General features: G+C 37.7%; 5 protein-coding genes and 1 long non-coding RNA gene across 12 annotated transcripts; 5 read left to right on the forward strand and 1 right to left on the reverse strand.

The window, feature by feature from the left end:
* On the forward strand, nucleotides 798-2,774 carry LOC18614276 (fasciclin-like arabinogalactan protein 10). The gene has a single exon (XM_007051956.2). It carries the CDS (start codon nucleotides 1,026-1,028, stop codon nucleotides 2,301-2,303), a length of 1,278 nt encoding a protein of 425 aa, XP_007052018.1. The 5' UTR covers nucleotides 798-1,025; the 3' UTR covers nucleotides 2,304-2,774.
* LOC18614277 (ankyrin repeat and zinc finger domain-containing protein 1) lies at nucleotides 4,239-8,659 on the forward strand. The gene is made up of 7 exons (XM_018114346.1): nucleotides 4,239-4,627; nucleotides 4,777-5,231; nucleotides 5,371-5,485; nucleotides 5,941-6,597; nucleotides 7,172-7,249; nucleotides 7,901-8,014; nucleotides 8,217-8,659. The coding sequence occupies exons 1-7, from the start codon at nucleotides 4,310-4,312 to the stop codon at nucleotides 8,496-8,498; spliced, it is 2,019 nt and encodes a 672-aa protein (XP_017969835.1). The 5' UTR covers nucleotides 4,239-4,309; the 3' UTR covers nucleotides 8,499-8,659.
* Nucleotides 8,835-10,254, reverse strand: LOC18614278 (transmembrane protein 64). 3 transcript variants are annotated; one of them, XM_018114348.1, is made up of 5 exons: nucleotides 9,985-10,254; nucleotides 9,652-9,891; nucleotides 9,341-9,558; nucleotides 9,049-9,238; nucleotides 8,835-8,917 (listed from the first exon to the last, which is right to left on the reverse strand). In XM_018114348.1, exons 1-4 carry the CDS (start codon nucleotides 10,201-10,203, stop codon nucleotides 9,061-9,063), a joined length of 855 nt encoding a protein of 284 aa, XP_017969837.1. In that variant the 5' UTR covers nucleotides 10,204-10,254; the 3' UTR covers nucleotides 8,835-8,917; nucleotides 9,049-9,060. The 3 variants fall into 3 exon arrangements, with proteins under 3 accessions (XP_017969837.1, XP_017969838.1, XP_017969836.1); XM_018114349.1 differs by having other exon boundaries at nucleotides 8,846-8,970; nucleotides 9,652-9,888; XM_018114347.1 differs by having other exon boundaries at nucleotides 8,846-8,970.
* LOC18614279 (peptidyl-prolyl cis-trans isomerase CYP18-1) lies at nucleotides 10,990-13,721 on the forward strand. 2 transcript variants are annotated; one of them, XM_007051960.2, is made up of 5 exons: nucleotides 10,990-11,155; nucleotides 11,235-11,309; nucleotides 11,904-12,065; nucleotides 12,787-12,861; nucleotides 13,343-13,721. In XM_007051960.2, the coding sequence occupies exons 1-5, from the start codon at nucleotides 11,153-11,155 to the stop codon at nucleotides 13,424-13,426; spliced, it is 399 nt and encodes a 132-aa protein (XP_007052022.1). In that variant the 5' UTR covers nucleotides 10,990-11,152; the 3' UTR covers nucleotides 13,427-13,721. The 2 variants fall into 2 exon arrangements, with proteins under 2 accessions (XP_007052022.1, XP_007052021.1); XM_007051959.2 differs by having other exon boundaries at nucleotides 10,996-11,155; nucleotides 12,703-12,861.
* Nucleotides 13,913-19,191, forward strand: LOC18614280 (CAP-Gly domain-containing linker protein 1). 2 transcript variants are annotated; one of them, XM_007051962.2, is made up of 13 exons: nucleotides 13,913-14,305; nucleotides 14,561-14,745; nucleotides 14,829-14,932; nucleotides 15,066-15,146; nucleotides 15,547-15,650; nucleotides 15,741-15,827; nucleotides 16,194-16,396; nucleotides 16,491-16,692; nucleotides 16,792-16,842; nucleotides 16,946-17,044; nucleotides 17,138-17,197; nucleotides 17,567-17,691; nucleotides 17,876-19,191. In XM_007051962.2, the coding sequence occupies exons 1-13, from the start codon at nucleotides 14,045-14,047 to the stop codon at nucleotides 19,044-19,046; spliced, it is 2,733 nt and encodes a 910-aa protein (XP_007052024.2). In that variant the 5' UTR covers nucleotides 13,913-14,044; the 3' UTR covers nucleotides 19,047-19,191. The 2 variants fall into 2 exon arrangements, with proteins under 2 accessions (XP_007052024.2, XP_007052023.2); XM_007051961.2 differs by having other exon boundaries at nucleotides 17,570-17,691.
* Nucleotides 23,407-25,338, forward strand: LOC18614281. Of its 3 annotated transcripts, none has more exons than XR_001930059.1 (3): nucleotides 23,407-23,813; nucleotides 23,901-24,887; nucleotides 25,002-25,338. It is a non-coding gene; the product is annotated as an uncharacterized LOC18614281 (long non-coding RNA). The 3 variants fall into 3 exon arrangements; XR_001930058.1 differs by having other exon boundaries at nucleotides 23,901-24,856; XR_001930060.1 differs by having other exon boundaries at nucleotides 23,901-24,856; nucleotides 25,010-25,338.

The following is a 25,423-nucleotide window of genomic DNA, read 5'->3' on the forward strand; positions in this document are numbered from 1 at the left end:
TATTAATAACACGATCACATTTGATTTATTGATAATGTATAAAATTTATAAACAGATAGTGTATTAAATATAAATAAAAAATCATGAAATTTGTTTACCGTAAAATTAAAACAGTCACAAATTATCACTCACATTGAATGAAAATGATTTTATTATCATCAATTAATATTACATTTTAAATTAACTGTTTATTATTATTTTTAAAACTCATGAGAAAAGAATTATTTTCAAAACTTTTAGTCGAGATGTTAGTAAATTAAAATTCAACGATTCATAAAAGTTAACCCGTCAGATCATAATTTCATAGTTATAAAAAATGGATTCCAGAATAAATAAGTAATTAATTTTTTTGGATAGGAAAGTACTTATTAAAAGTAAATAAATAAATAATAATATGATAATGTTTTAGTTGATCATGAATAATAATTTAATACTATAGTAAGGGGTAAGTATTGAGAACTAAGAAGCAGACTCCCGTTATAAATGTTCTCTTCCGTTGCCAATTTAGGTAGGGTTCGAACTTCTTCACAGCAGGCAGGTCAAGATGGATTTCATCTTCAGATGAAGTTTCGAAAGTTCAAACTCAACCACGCATAGACCATTGGTTGAACCAACGTCGACGAGTAACCAGGCAAAGCGACGGCACGTCCTTTGGGTTAATAGCCGTTATATGCCCGTTTTCACCAATCATCAGTCATTACCATCGTAACGGATAGCTTCAATGATGGCATAATCGAAAAGCCGACGTCCATTCTTGTCAATTCACCTCCAGAAAAGGAGAAAAATATGCATACAAGCATTTCACCCGCAAAACCCTTCACATTTCCAGCTGTGACCAAAGCACGCCTGCCCCCCTTCACGTGGCCCCATCCTTTCCAACTAACTGAACCCTGGTTAAAATCCTAACCCTCTCTTCAGCCCTCCTCCAAAATCATTCCTTTTTAGCTCTTCTTTGTTCTTCCACACGGACTCTCACTCTCTGCTTCTTAACTGGCTGAGCTCCGCCGATCTCTTCAACGTTCACGATGGGCGCATTTCACCCACTCAACCTCTTCCTTTTCACACTCTCTTTAGTTGCTATTACAGCCCATGCCCACAATATTACTGCCATTCTCGAAGGCTTCCCGGATTACTCTGTTTACAACAGCTTCCTCTCCCAAACAAAGCTAGCCGATGAGATCAACAGCAGAGAAACAATCACTTGCCTTGTCCTCAGCAATGGGGCCATGTCTGCCCTCACGGCCAAACATCCCCTTTCCGTCATCAAAAACATCCTTAGCCTTCACGTTCTTCTAGACTACTATGACCCGCAAAAGCTCCACCAAATCTCTAAGGGCACTACCCTCACTACCACTCTTTACCAAACCACCGGAAATGCCCCTGGAAACCTGGGTTTTGTCAACATCACCGATCTCCAAGGTGGAAAAGTCGCCTTCGGCTCCGCCATTCCCGGGTCCAAACTCGACTCCTCTTACACCAAGTCCGTTAAGCAGATTCCCTACAACATCTCTATCATTGAGATCAGCGCTCCGATTATTGCTCCGGGGATTTTAACTGCTCCTGCCCCGTCGGCTTCCGACGTCAACATCACCGGTTTGCTCGAAAAAGCAGGCTGCAAGACTTTTGCTAGTTTGCTTATCAGCAGCGGCGTGCTTAAGACTTATGAGTCCGCGCTTGATAAAGGTTTGACCATTTTTGCGCCGTCTGATGAAGCTTTTAAAGCCGAAGGTGTTCCTGATCTGAGCAAGCTCACGAATTCCGATCAAGTCACGCTTCTACAGTACCACGCCTCGCCAGAGTACAAGCCTAAGGGGACATTGAAGACGACGAAAGATCCGCTCAATACATTGGCCACAAGCGGTGCTGGAAAGTTCCATCTGAAAGTTACGACAGCCGGCGACTCTGTCACTCTTCATACTGGAGTTGGCTCATCCAGAGTCGCCGAAGCGGTTTTCGACTCACCACCAGTTGTCATTTTCACCGTCGACAACGTCTTGCTTCCTTCTGAGTTATTCGGCAAGTCTCCATCCCCAGCACCTGCCCCGGAGCCAAATTCTTCTCCTTCACCGACACCATCTGTGTCTCCAAGTCCAGCTCCAGCATCCGAAGCACCATCGCCGCTGGCCGCTTCACCACCAGCTCCACCAACGGAAACTCCCGCCGGATCACCGGCCGAAGGGCCAGCTGGTTCGTCAGAGAACAGCACCTCGGATAATTCTGCTGGTCACGTGAGTGCTCCTCTGTTGCGCACTGTTATTTTCACTGTCTTTGCCACTGTCGTTTTCTCGGCTCTCTTGTCCTGAACCGTAATTATGCCGGTCTGTTAATTTGTTCTTTTCTTATTAGTTTTTTTTTTTCTTCGAGTTGTTATTTAGAGAGGGTTTTTTATTTTTAATTTATTTTGGATTTTTAATTAATGGGGTGTTGGGAATTGAGAGGGAAGGTGAGACGCAGCTGCGGACTTTGGCAGCAACTGGGTGTGAAGCGGAATACTGGCACGGTGTTTTCACCTAAACATTTTTTTTCTTTGTATTAATTACATTTTCCTTAGTGTTTGTTTATTTAATCAATTTTTGCTGTGAGGTTTAAGGATTAGATTAGATTATTGCAATTAGCTACTGTGATGGAAGTGAGAATTAGGAATGGGGACTGTTAGCGCACGTGGATGGCTCCACTTTTCAATTCTGTAGGGACCATGGATTTTAAAAAGATTTGGGTTTTTATGTCTGGTCCATGTCCCCCACGCCCATAGAAATAGAGTGGGGTTTTATTTCTGGCAAATATTGTTGTTCCAAATGCTGCAATTTCTGGACGTAAATGGGAGAGTGAGAGCCTTCAATGTTGTGCCAGTAGGAAAGCTGTGAGTGGTCCTGTTCTGGGCCCGAAACGTTTTTTATTCTTGCAAGTTTCGGGGTGTGGAGTGGATACGGGATTGAATGAATTGCACTGCCACGTCCGGAAAGCCAATTCTCTCTCGTGTTTCCTGACCCAATTCCGTCAGGCTTTAAACCATGAAAAATCTTCCCCGGCACTGAGAAGCCTAGTGGGTTGTTCTAACGCATTTGACCTTGTCATATCCGAAACTTAGTGAAGAAAAAGAAAAAAGTAACGGGTGGGGTGTCAAAACTGGGGTTTCACCGCACATTCGTCGGGCCGGCTGCATAAAGAGTACGGTGACAAAACACTCAAATGGGCTTCCAACGGTAAGCCTTACTGGTGCCGATGTGATGGCAATACGATGAACACAATAACCTCACCGCAGTTGCACAAAATATGTTCAGTATGATTAATGCCAGTTAAATCATTGAGTTGAACATTATCTCCAAAGTCAAACGCTTATCAGGAAGTTATTGTCCAGGTGAGAAGGCAAGAATAATTTTTAAAGACACGTGGCATGTGCACTGAAAACTTTGATTGTTTTGGGTGCGAGAGAAAACACACATAAGTTTAGGATGAGCAATGATGGCACCCACTCCTATGATAAAGCTACACAACCTCCATTGCCATTTTGTCGGTGAGCTACTATGAACAACTTCAAAATGTCGTACATAAAAGTGTGTAAGTAATTTCCGAATTTTGATTAATTCAATTTTTTAGAGTAATTTGAAAAAAAGAAACATAGATATTGATAATTCAATCAGTTTTAATTTTATTATAATTAATAAAATTAACTGATTTAAGATTATAAACACAGATAATTCATGTTTTTTTTAATACTTTTAAATTTTTATATTTTTATTACATTTAATCAAGTTTTTATATTTTTATTTTAAATCAAATAATTTTTTATATTTTTATTATGTTTAATCAAGTTTTTATATTTTTATTTTAAATCAAATAAATTTTTATATTTTTTATTTTAAATCAAATAAATACTTTTAATTAATGATTGACTTAGTAAAAATATTATTTATTATTTTATGTTACGTAATGTTGATGTGGTATATTAAAATATTATAATTAATTATGATGTGACATGTTAGCATATCATAATTGATGATACATGACATGTTAGAACTTATTTAATCAAAAATAAAAGAATGAGATTTAATCAAATATAATAAAAAACAAAATTTTATTTAAATATTTTTAAATAATTTAAAATTTTATTTAAACATTATGCCAATCTAAAAATATTCGTTAACAAAGGAAAGGCTTTCGTTTCGATGGGCACAGGCCCAACGACATATTCCTTCTATCGGGCCGACCGGTCCAAAATCCGAAAGCACATCAAATCGGCAAACTCAGCCAACCAAGAAACTAAACTGCTTCACCAAAATCCTGAACAGGAGGAAGAAAATCGGCAGCCATGGCGAGTGAGATTCTTCCCGTCACCTCTGCGGCCACGAGCTTACTAGAAAAACGACAGCGTTCAATATTTGACCTCCCACCCTACTTCTTCGATTCTTGTCGCTTACTTTCTCCTTCTTTAACTTCAGACTTTGAGTCACTCTCAATTTCTGAGAACTCTTCTCTAGAAAGCCAAAACAACGCTGACGATGGGGAAGAAAAGAGTTCCGTGATAGGCGTCGCTGTGCCTAGATGGACTTGCAACACCTGCAAGGCTGAGTTTGACTCTCTCCAGGATCAGCGCTCCCACTTCAAATCAGACGTTCATCGTTTCAACGTAAATATCTCACCTTTTTGTTTCTTTTCAATTTGCTATATTTTATTTCAAAAGAAAGATTTTCTCTTTAATGTCCGCGAGATGCTATTAATACATAATTGCCGATAGAGAACAATTATTCAGTATTTCGATTTACTCCTTGATTATAGGTAAAATTAAGCATTGCTGGAAAGGATATTGTAAAGGAAGAAGATTTTGATGAGTTGACTACGCAGTCTTTCAAAGACTATGAGGTTTCGAGTATTTCAGGATCTGAGGATGAAGCTGACAGGGTAGCGTATCTGCGCAATTGTGCTCACAGGGGATCAGTTGAAAATATTAGGCAGAAGCTGTTTATCCGACTTCAAACGGGAGAGAGAATTTCAGTTTGGAAGTCATTAATTATGAACGAGTTGGAAAGTATTTCATATGAGAATGATAAAGAAGAATGGAATGAAAATGGTGGGTGTTTGAGAGAAAATGAGGTGATTGAGAGATTGAAAACTTCGATTCAAGAGGCTAGAGATAATACACGTTTAAGGATTGTGTTGCTTTCAAGTGGTGGGCACTTTGCTGGCTGTGTCTTTGACGGTAACTCAGTTGTAGCTCACAAAACATTCCACAGGTCTGTATTATATTTTTTATCAAGAGTCCTCAGTGCTGTTGTTATTGTTAGGATGCTAGTAATAGAAAGCAAAGCAAGCATCACTTTGTTTAATGGAATATAGTGTGTTAATGCGTTAATCCCTTTTGTTATCATGTAGATATGTGGTGAGGGCCAAGGCTGGTAAGAAACAGTCATCAAAAGATGCAACTGGGAAGGCCGCACATTCTGCTGGAGCTGCACTCCGGCGGCATAATGAACTTGCATTGAAGAAGGTATTGACGTATTGCTTTTGTTAATGTGCTGTTACCATTCTGATTTCCAGTTCTATCCGTGTAAAAGATGACCTGACTGTGTCCTACATGATGTTTTAAATACCAAAATGGTTTTAATTTAATAACCTTGTTTATTTCTGTTAGTTTTAGTTCTATAGCTAGAGGAAAGACAGATGTTGCACTAACATCACATTATATATAAATTATTGCACTTATCTAGGTAAATTTTTATGAGTTTGTCAGACCAACACAAATCAGCTAATCCATCTTTGATATATTTTCCATCTCCAAATAATACAACCTTTTGTTATCTTTTATCGCTAATCTACATTTTTAAGTTATTCTTATCTGCACAATTTATGCTTTTCCATTGCTTGAGAGTAGGGCCATTTACTTTTTTATGGTTTTTCTTAATATTCCAAGATTGACTGATTCTTGTTTTGTAAATATTCTAGGAAATTCAAGAGCTGCTTGCTTCTTGGAAGCCTTATTTCGATGCTTCCTCTTGTGTTTTCATTCATGCTCCTTCGACCAATCATCATGTGCTTTTTAATGGGGATAAACCTTATTTCAGTCACCAGTTCTGTGCTGTTCGAAATGTTCCATTGACTGTTCGTAGGCCCACCTTAAAGGAAGCCAAGCGTATATATAACCAGCTTACGCATATTGCTTATGAAGAGGAGGAGAAGGAAATTCCACCAGGCACCAAAGAAGATGTGTTGTTAAGTGGGAGCACCATCGGTAATGGCAAGCAAGACTCCTGCAAAGAGGGTTTAGGCTGTAGGGATGCTTCTGAAAATCCTTCAATCAATGTAAAATCTGATGTTATATCAAGCGAGAGTGATAGTGAAGTAGTTTATACCTCAACACCTTTGCATGAAGCAGCACAATCTGGAAATGCGCAAAAAGTGTTGGAACTCTTAGAGGAGGGTTTAGATCCTTGTATTAAAGATCAAAGAGGGCGAACCCCATACATGCTGGCCAACGAGAAGGAAGTCAGGAATACTTTTAGACGGTTCATGGCCTCAAACCTCGATAAGTGGGATTGGAATGCTGCTAAAGTACCTAGTGCCCTAACTAAAGAAATGGAGGAATCTCAAGCGTCTAAGCAGGTATTTTTTATTTCTTTTTCTTGATTTTGTGGCTGTTCTAATAGCATAACAGTATCAGACTTGTTGGCACATTAATTTCCTTAACCTCTGATGAGGTATTATGTATTGTAAAACACTACAAATATTCCAGAATATATGAAGACAGAATTGTGTGTAAAATTACATTCTGGATTATGCAGGCTGAGTATTGATCAATGTTTTCTCTCTTTGTATAAAGAATAAACATCTTTAACTATCAACCATGAGATTTTTAAAGTCAATAGACGCACATTTTCGTCGCTTCATGTGTCTTATGCTGCCAGATCTAGCTTCGAATTGTCAAATTGTGCTACGTGTTTTCTCTCTCCTTCACCCATACACCCCACCAAAGAAAGATTTTTGGAAAATTTTTATCCATTTTTCTTAGAATTTATTCTTTTGTAATTATTTGTCTTCTCAATTGGGGAGCATCTCATCATTGGATAACTTGGTTGTTGCTCCTTGGATATCTTTAGGTCCTCTATTTGCTGATATCTTTATGTTCGATTTCCACTTCTGATGAACTGTCTTTGTCTCTCCCTATATGGTTGCTCAGGCAGAGAAAGATGCTAAGAGGAAAGCAAGAGCAAAGGAACTAAAGAAATTGCGTAGAGCCAAAGAAAAGAAAGCTCAGGTAATATTCCCCATTAATTAATTCAGATATTGAGGAAAAATATGTATCAAACTCCTGCTCCACATTTCTTCCCCCCTCCCTCTCACCCCCCACCACCCCCCAAAAAAAAAAAGAAAAAGGAAAATAAAGTAGAAAAAGAAAGAATATAGGATTGTAAGAAGAAAAAAGGCTCCTCTTTTTAAGGCAATGAATTCTTGCATCCAACATTAAGAAAAATAAAACATGCGTTCATCAGATGTCGCTTTTTAATTTGATGTCTGACTTTGTTTACTGTTTGAGCTGCATATTCGGTTGGAAATGATTTTGAATTTGCTGTCTGTGCATGCATAAAGGTGAATGTCTTCCTATCTGTCTGTGTGCATCTGTGCAGGAGAATGGAGGGGGGAAGTGGGACTTACAATTTTTTATTTTCTGGAAGTTATCTTTGAAGATTTCTAAGTGAATTGAATTTGTTGATGTTTATGAGGAAAATTAGTAGTAATATATATGAAAGGAGTTAGTTTTTCATTGCTTCTTCTGAGAATTTTGCATCATTAATTTTAGGATATTTCTCTCTTTTTCTTTGATATGCTTCCTTTTTTCCTCGTTTCTTCTAGTTTCATGTTGTTTGTCACATTTGGTATTCAACATAATTGCTATGTCAATATTCAGGCTGAGGCTGCCCAATCCCAGAATACTGCCGCAATTTCACACAACAGGGCCACCGTACCATCAGTTGTAAAGGGACAATCTCAAACTGTTGGTGGATCATGGATCTCTAAAGAGGTGGGAATAAATTTTTTGTTAATCATGATATGGTACATGATAGTAGAATTTTATCAGTGACATCTTGGTTTGAATTTGTTAATTCGCTCTTCTGACCTTTCAGGTAGCCTCTCTTTTCTGTTATTTTTTCACTATAATCACCTTGTCAAATGAAGCATCATAAGGACTATTCTAAATGTTTTCCTTTGTTATACTCAACCAGGAGGAACTGAAGAGAGCACAGGCTGTTGAGAGGGAAAAGAGAGCTGCTGCTGCTGAGAGGAGGATAGCTGAAGCAGCAGCTGCTGCTGCCCGCGATGCTCAAGGCAGTAGCACAACCGTTGGATCAAGTACTTCACGACCCAAAAGTGGAGAAGCTGGTGATATTAACTGCTCCTGTTGTAATACATCATTGGCTGGAAAAGTTCCCTTTCACAGGTATAATTACAAGTATTGCAGCACATCATGCATGCATGTTCACAGAGAGATTCTTGAAGATGGATAACTTCAGCAGTTGAAGTCATAACTATATAAATTTTTTATTCCAACTTAGACATAGTTGAAATTTTCTTTATTTTTTGATTATTGTGTCATATTTTCCATATTCACTTACAAATGGAGTACGAAGTATAATATATACATTGCTAGACAAAATCTTTTCCTTTTCCCCTCTTTGCTAATAGAAAATATCCTTTTAATAATCAAATTCACATAGTTTGGCTTCTCTCTGCTTTCGATGTTAAGATTAAGGATCGAAAGAGTGCTGTTACTTGTCTTCATGAAGTCCCTTTCTTCCTTCATTTACTTTGCATAGAAGAGATCTCTGATCCCTGTCAAACACAATTTCCATTGCTGTTTGTTCCTCCAACTTCTGCTTCTCCTTCAAACCAATGAAAATTTTGCACGCATACCTCATCTCCAGACCTGTATCATCCTCCAGATGAATGAAGAGCGTCTGTAGTTTGTACAAGATTGTCCTACAAGGAATGGAACTTGAATAAGATACGAAGCTCTGATCTGAATTTGCCCTACAAATTTATCAAGCTTCAACTCACATAAAAATGAAATTAATCTGATATCAGCTCTTCCTCATGTTGCTGATCAAGTCGCCTCTTCGTGTAAATGCCGATGAAAACTGTAGCCATCAGGGATGCACAGAACCCAACAATGTTGAATATTATCTGTCTGGTCGAAAGAGTTCTCTTGTCTTGTGTTGCCTCTGCAATGGAGCGTATCAAAATCCCACTGCAAAACAGAATTTCAGTTCCAAGTTACAGGAAGAAAACAGAAGAAAGCATGGACCTAGCTAGCTGTAGTTTACAGACATGGAACGGAGGAGGAGCCAACCTGTAGAGTGCAATAAAAACTTCAGGCACCATGCCCACCAATGTCCCCAACAAGTAAGGACTATAGTTGACATTGGTAGCCACAACAGCATAGTTAAATATAATATAAGGCAACGGGGAGATTCTAATCAGGGTGACAGCTTGAAATTGATGAAACCAGTTTCCTTCTCCGGCTAGTCTAAGTATAGAAGCATGCTTTGGATGTCTCTCTAACAACCTCTGAAGTACAAAAAAAGTAGAAACAAAATGAATACCTGCAGTTATATAAATTATCCAGGAAGAAGAGGAGATGGAAAGAATAGTAAAACTCACATGAATTTTCCTGTGAAAGATAGAACCAAGAAAATAAGTTAATGATACACCAACAGATACCCCAGCCATGACTAGCAGGAATCCATTTCCATAGCCAAAGGTCATCCCAGCCACCCACATAGAAGGTGTAGAGGGCAGACATAGGATTGGGAATAGAGCTAATGAAGCAAAGATTATAATTACGAGCTCGAAACTGTTAAACATAACTGCCTCCCATTTTATCACAGGGACAACAACCTGCTGTGTAACCAAAAAACAATAACGTATACATATAAACATGAACACGAAACACAGATATGCCTCAAGCAGAAGTAAGATTGATTAGTTAATTACCTTTCTCAATGCAAATGGTCCGATATATTTGATTGCAAGTATTGCCAAAATTGCCAAAGAGATGCAAATCGCGATCAAGGATAGCAGCTGCTTCCATGATTTGCCATTGCCAGGGGTTTGAGGTATGGGTTCTTCCTGCAAGGGCAATCCAAATCCAACCCCAGCATTGCAAGAATCTTCTTCTATTATTTTCACATACTCCATGTTATAAATTTCCATTGAACGTCTGTTTATTCATAGTATTGTAGTACCAACCTTGATCCTTTATCACCTTTCCACCTCCCAAAGAACCAAGAATTATTAAGACACAGTGTTCGGAAGTTTTAAGGAACATAATGCTAAAAACGGTATTATGCGAGACATTCGGCCATGAATTCTCTGAGATCTATTAAGTTTTTGTGGTCAGTTGAAACTGGCTGCCAAATTTAACATTAGTCGACAGCTTGTTAGTATTAAACTTTATGGTATCCTGTGTTCATGTGTATAGTATTAAATTTTTTTTACTTTTAATCTGAGAAGATGATTTTAAATACAATTTTAGAAATTCTTTTTTATTTTAAAAATAATGTACATCGTTGAAGTTTATGATTAGACAAGAAAATGATGGCAAAATAAAATTAGAAGCCTAATTATGTCTGGAAAATTTTCTATACCTTGATGTAATATCATAATAATAACCAAAGAATAAAAAAATTGATAGTAACAATTTGATTCGGTTACTATGCTTAATTTATTTTTGTGGGGGTATAATTTAGTATTATGGTAAGATGAATAATGCTAGTATGATGAATCATAAATATGAAATTTCTTTTGTAATTATAATTGATAAAATAAATAGTGCTAAGTTAAAAAAAAAAAGTTGGCCTACTGCCCGCAGCGCATCTGAGTCCAACAGGGGTCCGGGGGAGTAAGCCACTAGGTGCGTGGAACCCACATGGCTCAGCCTTATCTAAGGCAGAGTCCGGACCGCAGCCCAGAAATATCTTTAAGAAACCGCCGTAATTCTCAAGCCTATAGGCCCAGAAACCCTGAATCTTTCGAGGCCAGGGCCTGAAGAAGAAGTTTACACTCACCGGGAATCATTGCACATTTAAATACGCTTGCACAACCCAAAGAACTCATCCACTTCCGATTCTGACTTCTGAGCCTATTCTTACCAAAAGAAAATATGGTGAGTTCTGTTTTGTGCGATTTTTATCGAACATAAAGAAAAATGGGTGCTAACAGTTAATCGATTCTTGTTGTTGCAGTCAGTTACTTTGCACACAAATCTTGGTGACATCAAGTGCGAGATCTTCTGCGACGAGGTCGCTAAAACAGCAGAGGTTAGGACCCTCATTTCCTACAAAATTTTCCCATTTTTTCCCCTTTACAGTGGTTGAATTTTATTTATCTCAAAAAAAAAACACACACACACACAGTAGCTGAAGCTTCTGCTGTTGCAAGCTTTTCAGAAAAGAAACCGAGGAAATGATAAAATATAGATTATGACTAGAAGTTCGCTTTAGGGGATGGAGTTGGTATTAATTGGTGCCCTGAAAGCAAGTTTAGAAGTTATTTATTTGGCCCTAAATTTATGAAATTGGAGACAAATTTTTTGTAGATTTTGGAGATTATGATTGTGTTATTTTTCCTGTTATTTGTTGAAGAGACTTCTTTAACTTTTTACTGTATCAGCTTTGTATAATTCTGTATAGGTAAAGCTATACCTATGGATATGGTTTTCACTAGCTTTGAACTTATTTTCAATATAACGTTTTGCGTAATTTAATTATAAGAGACACCCGTTTCACCCCATATGGTGCATATTTTCCTGTTGCATTTGATTTAATGAACTGTTTTTGTTATGAAGTTTTTCATCACTTCTCGTTTCTTACTATTGTCTATGTTAATAATAGTAATCTTTCATTTGAATGCAGAACTTTTTAGCACTATGTGCCAGTGGCTATTATGATGGGACTATATTTCACAGGAATATTAAAGGTTTTATGATTCAAGGCGGAGACCCAACAGGAACTGGCAAAGGGGGAACAAGCATATGGGGCAAGAAGTTCAATGATGAGATTAGAGAATCCCTCAAGGTATGTTAAGCTAATGCCTAATGCAACAATTAACTTTTAAACTGCAAACTTTAGCTCGTGCAATCTCTCAACGTGTTTTGAGAAAATTTAGTCACCAACTTGTACCCACTTAAGAGTAGGAGGGAGTGGCTGGGGGTGATGAGAAGATATCTCTTCTTTCATGCTAGCTTCTTATGCATGTTAGCCTGCTGTATTAAGAAAACCGGTGAGCTTTTTTTCTTTCCACTGTGGCTTGCTTATGCTCTTCCACGATCCTTGATGTCCAAGTTTGAATCTTACTAAATGGAGTCTAACTTTGCTTGGTTGCGCCTTGTGTGCTACGTTGTTTGTTATGTAGTCACATTATTTGAGTTTGAAATTTTGCTTCTATTACTCCCACCCTTCCTCTAGCTTTCTTCCAACTTTACCTTGAAACCAAGGTAACAACCCCAAGTGTTTTGGTATAATTATGCTTTTCAAAGTCTGTAAATTTCTGTCCATTTCAAGCGCTGATAAAGCAAAGTCGCAATATTCCGTTACAAGATATAATATTTTTACTGCTTGCCATACATTGAGTAGCTCATTGGTTGTGAACCTTCTGTGTGTTAGGATATAGATGTGGACATGCTAATTTTGAGAAAGCTTTGTCTTTTCACAGCATAATGCAAGGGGTATATTGTCAATGGCTAATAGTGGTCCTAATACTAATGGGAGCCAATTCTTCATATCTTATGCAAAGCAGCCACATCTCAATGGATTATACACTGTGTTCGGCAAAGTGATCCATGGTTTTGAAGTCCTGGATATCATGGAAAAGGTATGTTGTGCTAGCATACAGTCATATTCCCTGCCTAATTCTCTTTGAATTAGAATGTCTTGGGGACAATTATTGTTATGATTTAATTTTTCATGCAAACTCTTTATCTTTGTCCACATGGCTTTCTGTGTTGACATATCCTGGCTAGCCAGTGTGATTAACCTTGGTCTGACGTTTGGCCTATTATATCCTGTGTGATGCAATTTTATTTGGCTCATATTCAGTTGGCCTTTATCTTGATAAATAGGATTTAAAGACCCCAAAGAGTAGGGAAAATTTGGGTTCTAAAGTGGTGGGATACAACAAAGAAAGACATTCAACCTGACTCCTGAGTTAATAGTTTTGTAGAACCCAATTTCATTTTCTTTTCTCTCTCCGTTTCACATATACAATTCCATATCTACTTCAGCTGCAATTGCTTGTTTATTCAGTAGGTTTTCTACCATGTTTAACATTATGGAGCTGCATTTTGTTTATGCAGACTCAAACGGGACCAGGTGATCGACCTCTTGCAGAGATTAGGCTCAATCGTGTGACAATACACGCCAATCCGCTTGCTGGCTAGTCTTACCTCAGCAATTGTGTTGAGTTGCAGTGTAGTGAACACTAATGTGTCAAGACAATGGATGATTTTAGGATTCAACTCACCAGTAGACGTTTTCCTGGTCACGAATATGAATTAACAACAAAATTTTTGAGATAAAGAGGAAAAGTTTGCAGTGGGTACTCTCACCTGCGTAATTATGTATAGTAGCAATCAGTTCATCAGAGTTTGTAACAATGAAAGTTCAAACTTTCAGCAACATTACTCAAAAAAGATAGCTGCCATTTCAGGTTGGGGTGGTCATGGATTTTTCTTTTTCTCAAGTCCATGTAAAAGGAAATTTACACAACTAAATGCATGCACCCAAACTTCAATGTGACCATGATACAGGTGAAGTGACGATGGTTGAGGTATCGGTGGGTCCCACTTCGCTGATATGGCGGAAGTCACTATCACTTGATCTAATCGAACGGCCAGGAAACTCGAAAAAAAAATAAAAAACAACAAGTCTTCCTTGACAAGCTTCTCTCTAACTCGGAAACGACTAGCCTGTGTAGCATAAAACGAAGGCATTTAGGGCTTCAAAATCCCCGCCCTTTTTTTTTTTTTTCATGTACTCTCACTCACAGTCAGACTCCCATGGCAACGAAGGAAGTCAAAAAACCTGAGACCCCAATTTCTTTAAAACCCAGTCCAATGCCCAAAGACCATGATTCCCAATCGGCGACGTCACGGCCGAAGCAAAACGACGCTTCCTCGCGTTCAAAGGTGCCGTTGAGTACCAAACAGTTCATTGTCTCAGTCGCAGCCAACATCTCCTCTCAGCCTCTCCCGACCTACGATCCCAACGTTTGGGGCGTTCTCACCGCTATTTCTAAAAATGCCCGCAAACGTCCTCAGGTTCCCTCTCTTTAAACCCGAAACCCTCTCTTTCAATTTTGTTTTTTGGTTGTAAAAATTCCATTTTTGGGTAAATTTTCAATTTTTATTTTCACCACATGCTAATTCATCGTGTATATTGTCTAACTTGATTGAATTGAAACGAAAAAATCTCTTTAAATTGCTTAAGGGTATTCTTTTTTTAAAAAAAAAATTAGACAGAAAATTGTAAATTACAATGTAGGTGAAAGACTGATGAGAGGATCATTTTTGTAGGGTATGAATATGCTTTTGACTGCCGATGAGCACAGCATTGGTCGATTAGTGGAAGATGTAAGTTTTCGGATTGAGTCAATTTCCGTTAGTGCTGAACATTGCAAAATATATAGGAAGAGAGTCACCAATGAAGATACAGAGCAGTCGTCCAACAGTTATCCGTCTGTTTTCTTGAAAGATATGAGGTCGGTCTGCTGTTTATGATCTTTTGTTCGGTTTTCAAAGATTTCTATGTTCTGAATTCTGATTGTGTTGTGCGTCTTTGTAGCACAAATGGGACGTATCTTAATTGGGAGAGGTTCAGAAAGAACAGTCCTGAATTGAAAATCCAACATGGAGACATCATTTCATTTTCTGCCCCTCCACAACATGGTAATAGTAATACCTATCATTCATGACCTTTTCTTTTATTTCAGATAACAAGAATGCAATTCTTCTTTGTTTCTAAATGAAGTTTGAGGCTTGGAATGCCTTACAAAGGAAGTAACTACCTTCTTGGTTGCAGAACTTGCATTTGCATTCGTATACCGAGAAGTTCTTAGGTTCGCTCCCTCAGTCAAAGGTGCATGTGCAAAAAGAAAAGCAGGTATATCTACAGCTTGTTCATACCTTTTTCTGTTCAGACTTTTCATTTTTTATCTTAATCAATAATCACCACCTTGCTGTCTATTAAATTTTCCATAAAATTGATATAAATTTCGTTGTGGAATAAATGCCATGACTATTGTTAATTTTCCAAATATTAACAAAACAGTCAAATAGGTTTCATTACCTGAAGATTGGTGTTATTATGCTTAGACATCTGCTAAATAGTCAGATGTGTATGTTGATCAGGTTGATAACAATATTAGTAGCTAGTTGTAAGGCTCATTTTCTTCCTTTTGTATATGGTCCTTTCTTACTGAGGAAAGATTTACCAACTTACTACCATGTGAAACAATTGCGCATCATAAACTTTAAATGATGTACTGTTCACTATTTTGCAGAAGAGCTTGCTTGTGAAAACAAGAGACTGAAAGGTATTGGCATTGGTGCTCCTGAGGGTCCTCTATCTCTTGATGATTTTCGGAGCCTTCAGCGGTCAAACAGGGTATCCTATTTTCAACTCATGAGTCTAGTGATTGCTCAAACAATTAAGTTCTTTTGCACAGTAAATAATCCCGAAAACTGGTGCATGCAGGAATTGAGAAGGCAATTGGAAGATCAGGTGCTTACGATAGATACATTGCGTAATGAGAATCGTGCAACTGTTGAGCGTCATGAAAACGTATGCTCTTCTGATGGATCATGACTTTTCTTTTCTCTCTGAATTATGTCTATGTTTGGGTTGATTGAGTTGGTTTAGCAAGTGGTTATGTTACTGAGTACTGGGGGTTTTGTTCATGGCATAATTCAATCGGTGCAGCGTTCCACATTGATTTCAGTGGTTATACCTAATTACAACATGAAAATATCTATTTATATATAATTTTTGTTAACTATCAGTATACTATAACTAAATTCAGCTGGCCATGAACTTTTATACGGAGAGAAAATGAATGTGCAATGGTGTATTGCTTGTTCTTGCTTTTAACCAATTATTTTTATTGCTGTGTGGTCCGTTCTGATTAAGATATCCTATCTGTTTTGGTAGGCAATCAAAGAGATAAAAGAATCAGTTGCAAACTCATACCTTGATCAACTTCAAGAATTGAACAATTTGTTAGATGTTAAACAAAAGGAGCTTGTAGAGGTCAATAGGATATCAGCTGAACAAAAGCATGCTATAGAAGACCTTAATTTAAGACTTACTGCTTCCATACAGTCATGTACTGAAGCAAATGAAATAATGAAGAGGTAAGAAATGAATTCCTGTTGTCTTTATTACTTTTTACCAATTTATGCACAAATAATAAGAAAAGATATAATGGCACAATTTCGTACTTGTTAGTCAGAAGGCATCTATTGCTGAACTCAAGGTTCAGTTCGATGAAGAGCGAGATCAGAGACGAGAAGAACGAGAAAAGGCTGCTGTTGATTTAAAAGCTGCAGTGCAAAGAGCTCAGTCAGAGGCTCAAGAGGAACTGCAAAGACTATCAGATGTTGCTTTGAAACGAGAGAAAGAGCAGCAAGAAGTAATTAATAAGCTTGAGGTCAGAATGATTTTCTTCTTGTGCTTCCTTGGATTTCCTTAATGTGTATTTTATTTTGAAAGAATTGAGCAATGAAATGTTATGCAACTGCTTTCTTAGGAATCACTGAGAAAGAGCTCATCACAAGTGGAAGGTTTGGTGTCCAAACTGGTAACATCGGCATTGCCATCTTATTTTGAAATTTAAACACATGATAGCAGTATTTCATCTAAATTCTGAAGGGGTCATATTTTAATTCCTTTATCTACTGCAGGAAGAGACTAGGCAGAAATTGGTTAACTCTGATAATAAAGTTCGCCAACTAGAAACTCAATTTTGTGAAGCACAACATGCCTCGGCAACTGCAAGAAACGTAAGCATGTCTTTTTGTGCCTGCTTATGTAGACAAGCACATGCAAAACGATTCTGAATCTGACATTTAATGTGCAATTGTGTGTTTGAGCAGAAAGTGGAAGAACTTGAACATGCAATGACAGGATTGAGGAAAGAGATTGAGGCTGAAAAGGTATAAATTTTTATTATTTTCTCTTTAAATAATCACAAGGTTAGATTGTTTGATATGAACTATCTGCACATTCTCTCTGATATACAAGATTTAACTATTTATTACTGTTGTTGATGCTATCATTTTCATAAACCTGCATGTCAATCTGGGATGTGCCTGCAGCTTTTGAGGGCATAAATGAAAATGTATGTTATGTGTTATGAAAACTATTTATCTGGAGACACTACATTGGATTTGTTTAAATCTATCTAGATTCACCTTTATCAACTAAATAAATAAATCAATCTGGGTACAGAAGACCTCTGAGCTGTCATCTTTACAAAGTTACTTACTCTATTGTTAAGCTGAGGTTTCCTTTGCTGTTGGTAGCAGGCAGCCCGAGAAGAAGCTTGGGCTAAAGTTTCTGCTCTTGAGCTTGAAGTAAATGCTGCAATGCGGGATCTTGATTATGAGAGAAGGAGGCTAAAAGGTGCCAGGGAAAGAATTATGCTTCGGTATGACTTCTGTCACAATAGCTATTGTTTGATCTCTAGTTGCACCTATTGGTGTAAGCATTCACCGATCAAGGTTCTATCCTTTTGTATATTATGGTCTCTGGTGTTAACACGGATGGTTGTTCCTACATCTCTTGGATTTCCTCAATTGCAGCATGGTAACATTTATATGGTTGCTCTGCAGAGAAACACAGCTACGAGCATTTTATTCCACAACCGAGGAAATCTCTGTACTGTTTGCAAAGCAGCAGGAACAACTGAAGGCAATGCAGAGAACTTTGGAAGATGAGGAAAATTATGATAATACATCTGTTGATATTGACATTAGTGTACCAAACAGGACTGTTAAGAGAATCACAGTCAGAGATAAGGCTACTGCTTGCTATCATGGGAACAATACCACAAAAGCAGGCTCCAATACTTCAGCTCAGAGAGTTAATTTTTCTGGCGATGAAGCCAGTGCTACCGAGAAGCATGACTGTGATATGAGAAGTCAAGAAGTTGGTGAAAACACACAGGAGGCTGAATTTACAAGTGCTGAACGTTTTGTTAAAGGTGGCTTTGGTTCTGACATTGATGGTGTTGGTACAGAACCTGTTCCAGAAAGATATCTCATTGGAACTGAGCGTGTTCTTGAAACTGAAAGCCTGGGAATCGAGGTTGAACGAAATATTGATTTGAACAGGTGTGAAACTTTAGGTGGAGATACAATGCAGTGTGATTATGAAACCAATGGCAATGCTCCTGAGAGCAATGAACAGATTCATACAACCTGCCCAGATACTTCTGTACACTCTCAGTCAAATAAACTTTTTGAGACTCAAAATTCTGTGGAAGACACAGAAGCAGGAGGCACAATCAGGACAGCAGACCTTTTAGCTTCCGAAGTTCTTGGGAGTTGGGCTCAAAGTACGGCTCCCTCTGTCCACGGAGAAAATGAATCTCCTAAAATTGGACACAATGAAGAGGATCGTGCCATGGCCCTGCATGATTCTACTGGTCTGGTAGCTGAGAGTCAAAGAATGCCACCTGCTGAGGCTGCTGCTGCCAGACGTAGTGATGAACGTCAAGCATTGACTGAGATGATTGGGATTGTCGCGCCTGATTTAAAGGAGCAGTTTGGGGTTGCTGCCAATGATGATTTTGATCAACAGAGGAAAAACCTGACTGTTAATTCTGACTCGGATACTGAGGACTGTGTCGACAGCGACGATGATAATAACAAAGTAGCTGCTATTAGTGGATCAATATCAGATGCAGAGACAGAGGGTAGTGACCAGGCTGGTGAGGATCAAAAGCATAATGAAGCAATGGTCGAGGATGATGAAACTAGCGCTGAAGATTCCCTTGGGTAGCAGGCATGCCTATATATTATGAAATTTTGTACATCTTGAACGTCTTTCATCTTATATTTTTGTGGGGGGAACGAAGCTGTACATATTATAGATTAGAATACCATTTCCTTTTGCTCCATATCTGTTTCAGTTTCCAGTTGGTACATATTAACGTTCATTTTAGTGTACATAGGGTACTCCTGCCCTTCCTCACGAAACACTCAGGACAATCTCGACCCCATCTAATGCTATGTGTTGCAAGTAAAGATGCATATCAAGTGCAAATATTGATCAACCCAGTGCCTAATAAGTAAAGATTTAATAGGAATGCAAGGTTGGAGTCAATTTCCAAGTATTACTCACCAAAATGAGCTTCATTTCATATGCCTGATCTCATGCTGAAGTTCTCTCCACGCTTTTCACCTTTTAGGTATTTTTTTCCGTGACTCCCCACAGCCCACGTGGGAGAAAAATGGGAAGAAATGATTACATTTTACAAAGCCATTTAAACTAAGCGGGTCTAATCTGGTTTCTAGAACTGTGATGGGTGGCTCTAGCTAGGAATTGGGCTGCCCCCCTTTTTTCTTCAGCCCTTCGTGAGAGAAATCCAAAAGTCAAAGTTGGCTGGATTGAAGCTGATTCCAAATCTCGCTTGTAACTTGAAACTAATTTGGACCTCGAAAGTCAGAGACAGCAATGAGTTCGCCAACCATCTGCTGTAGGATTTCTTAATTAGAGCATTAATGCTGAATAAAGACATCAAAAGCAGAGGCCAGACAGCAGAGGAAGTGATCCCACGACCCATGAGGCCCATGACTCGTTTTGGGTTCACTGCTCAACTTTTGAGAAAGAACCGAGGCCTGTTCTAATTGCATGAAGAGAAGGCTGTAGAAGAAACCTTTCTTTCTTGTTTGTAATTGGATTACAAAACTGTTAATTTGGTTTGAAAATTCATGATAAAAGAAAAAGCTTAGTTGCCATTGGCTAGCCCCCATGGGTAAAGCTTACTTGCCATATGTTGATTCAACAATTTTCATATTCATACCATACGTCCTATAATTGCCTATTTTTAGGTGTCATGATGGTAATAAACCAAAAAAAGAAAAGGAAATCTAATTAGGAGAGAAGCAGCATTGAATAAGGCAGAGTCAGAGATGTTCATAGATTTCTAGTTTGAAATTTTAGAAAGAAAGTATGGGGGGGGGGGGGGGGTGGGTTTGGACCACCATGGTTGAAGGTGTGAGCTGCTCCACCGCTCAATCAGTCGTCATTATCAATGGTGCATGTGAACCCATCATCCCAAACGTTGCTCTCAATAACACATTCATTTTTTTCTCTCCTTAATTATTTCTACTCACTTTGGTCCAAGAGAGCCTATAGCTTCTCCATCACTAGATCGATTTATCAAAGCAGAAAAAAAAATAAAAAAGAAGAAGTATATATTCAAACGCAACCTCTATGAACATTCATGCTGATATTCCGAATCCAAAAGATACAAGAAAAAAATCCAAAACTAGGGCAATTAGATCATTTTTGAAACGTAAAGGGGAGATTCATTTCGTTGTTGACTACTTCATGTCATTCCATATGGTAGTATGAGTACTTTGTTGTAGTAATACAAGAAATGAGTGAAAGGCTAGTTGTAGTGGCCTTAGTCCCCATCAATTTCCTCGACACCATTTATATTCAAAACAACATGATGAGTGGTTTTATTTCCCATTTCCCAATTCATTTTGGATATCTATTGAGAAAACAGGCAAATCCTTTTATTATTATTATTATTATTATTATTATTATTTGTAGAAGGCATGACTTTTTTGACGTTCAAGAAAGTTATAAACATTGCCCTCTCAATTTATGCCTTGAATTTTGATCCTTGCTTCATGAAATATAAAGTTTTTTTTTTTGCTTAAAAACCCTTAAATTATGATTATTTTTTCAATTAAGCCCTTCACTTTTTGTTGTATCTAAATTAGTCTTTAAATTTTGATTTGTACCCAAATAAAATTTTGACCTTAACGACAAATTAATTGCTATCAGATTCAATGTAAACTGACATTTTTTACTTTTATGACAAATGATTTAACTCACGAAATTGACCACGTGACCAAATAATAAAAATATATCGAATTATCTAATGATCATGTAAATTAGTCAGGTCATATGACATGTATGTATAAAATGTCAATTGATATTGATCTGATGACAGGTCATTTTTTTGTTAGAATTAAAAGTTTATTTGGATTCAAATTAAAGTTTAAGGATACATTTCATTACAATAAAACGTGAAGGACTTAATTGAAAATAATCATAATTCGATGGCTTTTTTTACTATTTAAACCTTTTTTTTCTTTAAGCTAAAATCCGAAAACTTGATGGAGCTTGACATTTAGTCCCCCACCGAATTGTGGGCTGACAAAGCCCAAGGTGCCCAATTCGGCCAATGGAAGGAGAAGAACCATGTGAGAGTGAAGTGGGTGAGGTGAAAATTGGACCAAATGAAGCACCACCCATTTTCTCTCATGATGGTTTTCCATCCTTTGTTTCTTGCGGATATGAAGTGATTATGATGATGACCAAGAAGAAGAAGAAGAAAGAAGAACGACATACGAAGATGAGTCCAAAACCAAAGCCTTCATTTTCCAAATAAATGAGCATGGCTTGGGTACTCAATTACATGAAAGAAAAGGGACAAAAGGAAGAACCTAACCACATTGACTACTACTACTACTACTACTCCCCCTCTCCCCCATCACCCTCTTCCCTTCCAAACTATTATCCCACTCGTTTTTCTTTTGGATTCTTCTCATGGCCCCATTCACTGTAGGTCCACACGTGATTTGCACGTGAATTTCCATGTGATCAGGTCACTTCTCCAGAGTTAAAATTAATTATACAGTATAGACGCGTAAACAAAAAACGTCAAAAGCATGGTAACAAGCCATCATCACGACAATAGAATATTGACACAAGTTTTCACATTAATACAAATGATTAAGCATTTTCTCTTTTGGATTTACATTGTTTTTTTTTTCTATAATCTTGGCGAGTCCAAGACGTAAAGGGTTTTCTTGTTAAAAGGCAAACCAAATTGGAAAGATAGTGTTGTGTTCGGTCTGCTTTCCACCAAACTTTTTCTTACAGACAGACATATCCAAAACCTTAAAGTTCTTTGTTTTGACCACACGACCTCTAATTCTCCAGTGAAGTTATGCCCACGTTTAGTGTTTTTGGTTCGCCAGTCAACAGGAATTTCTAACGAACTTAGTGATTAAGAATGCGTGAAAGTTTTAGTTGGTGTGATTAAAATCTATAGCTTCTGTTCATGGAGGCTTGTACTCTAGGGATCCCATTAGGATTTGTTGGCCCCCCCTTGGTTATTATGAGGGGAAGACCCTAACCCTTTCTAAATTTGACTCATTGGTATGGTAGCACTTGTCAAATAAATCTGCCATTTCCATATGAAAAAGATAATAATAAAAAAAATCAGATCATCCAGAGTTATTCAAATCCATCCCCTGCAGGTTACGAGAAGGTACTTACTTGCCCGCACCTCTCTCTCTCTTAAAGGTAACATCTTTCCTTTGAAAGGTGAGCGTAAGGGAAGGGATCAGACGAAGAAACTACTTAAAGTTTTAATAATTACATTTTCTTTTTTTGGTTGACATGAAAGATCAGTCAAGGAACTCAAATGGTTGAGTAACACTGAGGTAACAAATACCTATGCTCGGATTTTGGATTTAACGTTAAATGGTTGAGTAACACAAAGGTAATACTTTTCTTAAGAATTTGGATTTAGGGTTAAAAGTTTTACAGTTAATCGTAACAAGTGTTATCTCTGTCGATTAAACTTTTTATTGATTTATAGTAAAAAATGTATTAATTATCGCGTACTAAGTTGATCATTTTTACACGTGAAAGTGAATATTAAAAAAATGATAATCTCATATCAATTGATTTTAATTAAATTAAATACTCATCTTAAAAATTTAGACATAACATAAATATTCAATATAACTTTTCTTGCCGTTATAAATATGAACCCTGCTGGATCAAGTTCATCAATGAAGGCGAGCGTGTCAAGTTTGAAATTCAACCCCAGAGTTAATTTTCTGCAGCAATGATAGCATCAACTACTTGCATCAATTTGATTGATTACAGCACATCACCAAAAAAAAAATCCGAAATTTGGCTCTGTACGGTAACAGGAAGGAAGCCAAACGGTTAAAGAAACTGAAGGGGAAAGTTCTAAAATTCAAAAAGTGAATGAACATGTAGAGGGAATAGTCCTTTTCTGTGTGCCCAAGCCAGCCAAACCCCCTTGGCTCATGTCCTTTGACACTCATCACATAAGAAATAAAAAAAGTGGTACTACTCAAAAAACACCACAGAAAGAGAAGAGAGCAGCCCCTTTTGCTTCTTCCTTCTTCTCTCTGTATTCTTCCATCTATTGCTGCCCCTTAGTAATCATGAGTCCTTGTGCCATCATTACTATGAAAAGCTTCTCTCTCTCTCTCTCTCTCCTCTCCCTCTTTTTCTCTTTCTCATTTTCAGATACAAACACAATATCCCAGCTATATAACACCTGTTTTCTCTCCCTGGTTGGAGCACACAAGATAACTCAACCCCTCTCTTTGATCTCAAAAGGGAAGAAAACCCTCTTTCTTTCTCTCGATCTTAAAACATGTGCATGATCTCTTCAGAGTCGATCCCAAGCCGTTCCCTGTATTCCTTCTACCGGAAACGTCCTTCCAAGCGTCATAACGTTCTTGTTCGAAGACTCAACAGGTTAAGGTTTCTTCACACTACAGCCATTTCTTTTGTGTTTTTCTCTGTTTCCTCTCTGTGTCTCTAAGAAGAAAATTAATGCAACAGGTGGAGAAGGTTGAGGAAGGGAGCGGGAACAAAGAAGGTGGTCGTCGGCGTTCAAACAGATATGCAAATGAAGAACTTGAAACTGTACATGCAGAACCAAATCATCATAGAAGAGAATGAGAGGCTGAGGAAGAAAGCTATTCTCCTCCACCAGGAGAACCAAACCCTGTTGGCTCAGCTACAGAAGAAGCTCTCCAATCCCCAAAATTCCTCCTAAAAGCAGGAAACAACCCGCTGGCTCGCACTAGTAAATACTGTAATACTAGTAGTATAACACTATGTGCTGATGGAGAGAATATAGGAAGAAGAATGATGGACTACTTAACCGGGGAAAGTGTTAGATATCTCAAATCTCGTTCATTTCTTTTTTGGACTTGGTTTCATTCCTCTAAATTAAGTTTGTTTTTTGATAGATTCGGGTTGGAAATAAGTTACCAATATGAACATAGAAGAAGTTTAATGTAAGAGTTTAGCAGCTGCATGTAGTTTTCTTGCATGTTCTTTCTGTTGGGGTCTTGAATGAATTGTTTTAGCTAAGAAAACTAATATTCTTGGCCGATCTGAAACTTATCAAACAGCCTTTTGATTAAATAAAAAAAGGGTATTTGTTTGATTATTATTAAAGGTAAACCAGAGACAAATACATGATCTGTAGCCCAAAAGTGTAGGCAAATGGACATGCACTTTTTGTTTCGATTTTCCCTTGCTGCGTGCATCCTTAGCTGAAGGGTATACTTTCTTCCTAGAGTACCTTCATTTACTATTATTAAGTATAATCTTGAATTTAAGTCCTAAGTATTAATCATCCAATTATAGGTAATGATCACTAAAATCTAACTTAATTGCGTGATTAATCACTTCTGTTGTATAATTCAGCACCATTTTCAAGTATCGCCTCTAACAGCCAATAATTAAAGCCAAATCATGCAGTCGGGAATCGCAATCATCATCTCAAGGTAACAAAAGTAACCCGAAAAGTGACTGTCTGTGAGTATTTTTGGCTCTAATTAAGAAATTAATTTATGAAAGTTTTGTTAACACTAACTGCTAATTTGATTGCCAGCTTTCGAAATGGGATCTTCATGTTTCTTTTTTGGTCAGGACTGCAGGGCATTCAGTAACAAAAGATTAGAATAATGAAGCAATGGTAACTTGTCGGCTCCAAGCCACCGATATGGAACCTCGGCTCACCATGTTTGATTGGGCCGGATGCACCCTCTGACAACGCACTCATAACTAAAATTAAGAACAGGGACCAGGGCTTCAAGCTGACCATCATAATCCTAGAGACATGATTAGCTAGTTGTCCCAATGATAACCTTTCAATTGCGATGTAACTCAAGAACACCCACGGCTACTTCCATGTGGTTTTTCCCATTGTTTCCTCTAATGTTTGGTAACTGCCATTCGAGGAAATAAACGGAAAAGGCTATAAACAGATTCAATCATGAACCCATATGTCAGTTACAGTGATAAATTGGTGCTAGCAATTTAGATTGCTTAGGTCCAAAACGATTTAGGAT

The sequence above is a fragment of the Theobroma cacao genome, chromosome 1 (assembly GCF_000208745.1).
Source record: "Theobroma cacao cultivar B97-61/B2 chromosome 1, Criollo_cocoa_genome_V2, whole genome shotgun sequence".
NCBI classification, from domain to species: Eukaryota; Viridiplantae; Streptophyta; class Magnoliopsida; order Malvales; family Malvaceae; genus Theobroma; species Theobroma cacao.

Bases quoted from the DNA above. Each gene is read 5' to 3' on its own strand.
- LOC18614279 (XM_007051959.2), top strand. The intron at 11,310-11,903 runs GTTAGGACCCTC...ATTTGAATGCAG, and splicing joins AGGTCGCTAAAACAGCAGAG to AACTTTTTAGCACTATGTGC. The intron at 12,862-13,342 runs GTATGTTGTGCT...TTGTTTATGCAG, and splicing joins TCCTGGATATCATGGAAAAG to ACTCAAACGGGACCAGGTGA.
- LOC18614278 (XM_018114348.1), bottom strand. From the start codon at position 10,203: ATGGAAATTTATAACATGGAGTATGTGAAAATAATAGAAGAAGATTCT. The intron at 9,559-9,651 runs GTGAGTTTTACT...TTTGTACTTCAG, and splicing joins TCTTTCACAGGAAAATTCAT to AGGTTGTTAGAGAGACATCC. The intron at 9,239-9,340 runs GTTGGCTCCTCC...TCTGTTTTGCAG, and splicing joins GTTTTTATTGCACTCTACAG to TGGGATTTTGATACGCTCCA.
- LOC18614276 (XM_007051956.2), top strand. From the start codon at position 1,026: ATGGGCGCATTTCACCCACTCAACCTCTTCCTTTTCACACTCTCTTTA.
- LOC18614277 (XM_018114346.1), top strand. From the start codon at position 4,310: ATGGCGAGTGAGATTCTTCCCGTCACCTCTGCGGCCACGAGCTTACTA. The intron at 5,232-5,370 runs GTCTGTATTATA...GTTATCATGTAG, and splicing joins GCTCACAAAACATTCCACAG to ATATGTGGTGAGGGCCAAGG. The intron at 5,486-5,940 runs GTATTGACGTAT...TAAATATTCTAG, and splicing joins ATGAACTTGCATTGAAGAAG to GAAATTCAAGAGCTGCTTGC.
- LOC18614280 (XM_007051962.2), top strand. From the start codon at position 14,045: ATGGCAACGAAGGAAGTCAAAAAACCTGAGACCCCAATTTCTTTAAAA. The intron at 16,397-16,490 runs GTAAGAAATGAA...CGTACTTGTTAG, and splicing joins GCAAATGAAATAATGAAGAG to TCAGAAGGCATCTATTGCTG. The intron at 17,198-17,566 runs GTATAAATTTTT...TGCTGTTGGTAG, and splicing joins AAGAGATTGAGGCTGAAAAG to CAGGCAGCCCGAGAAGAAGC.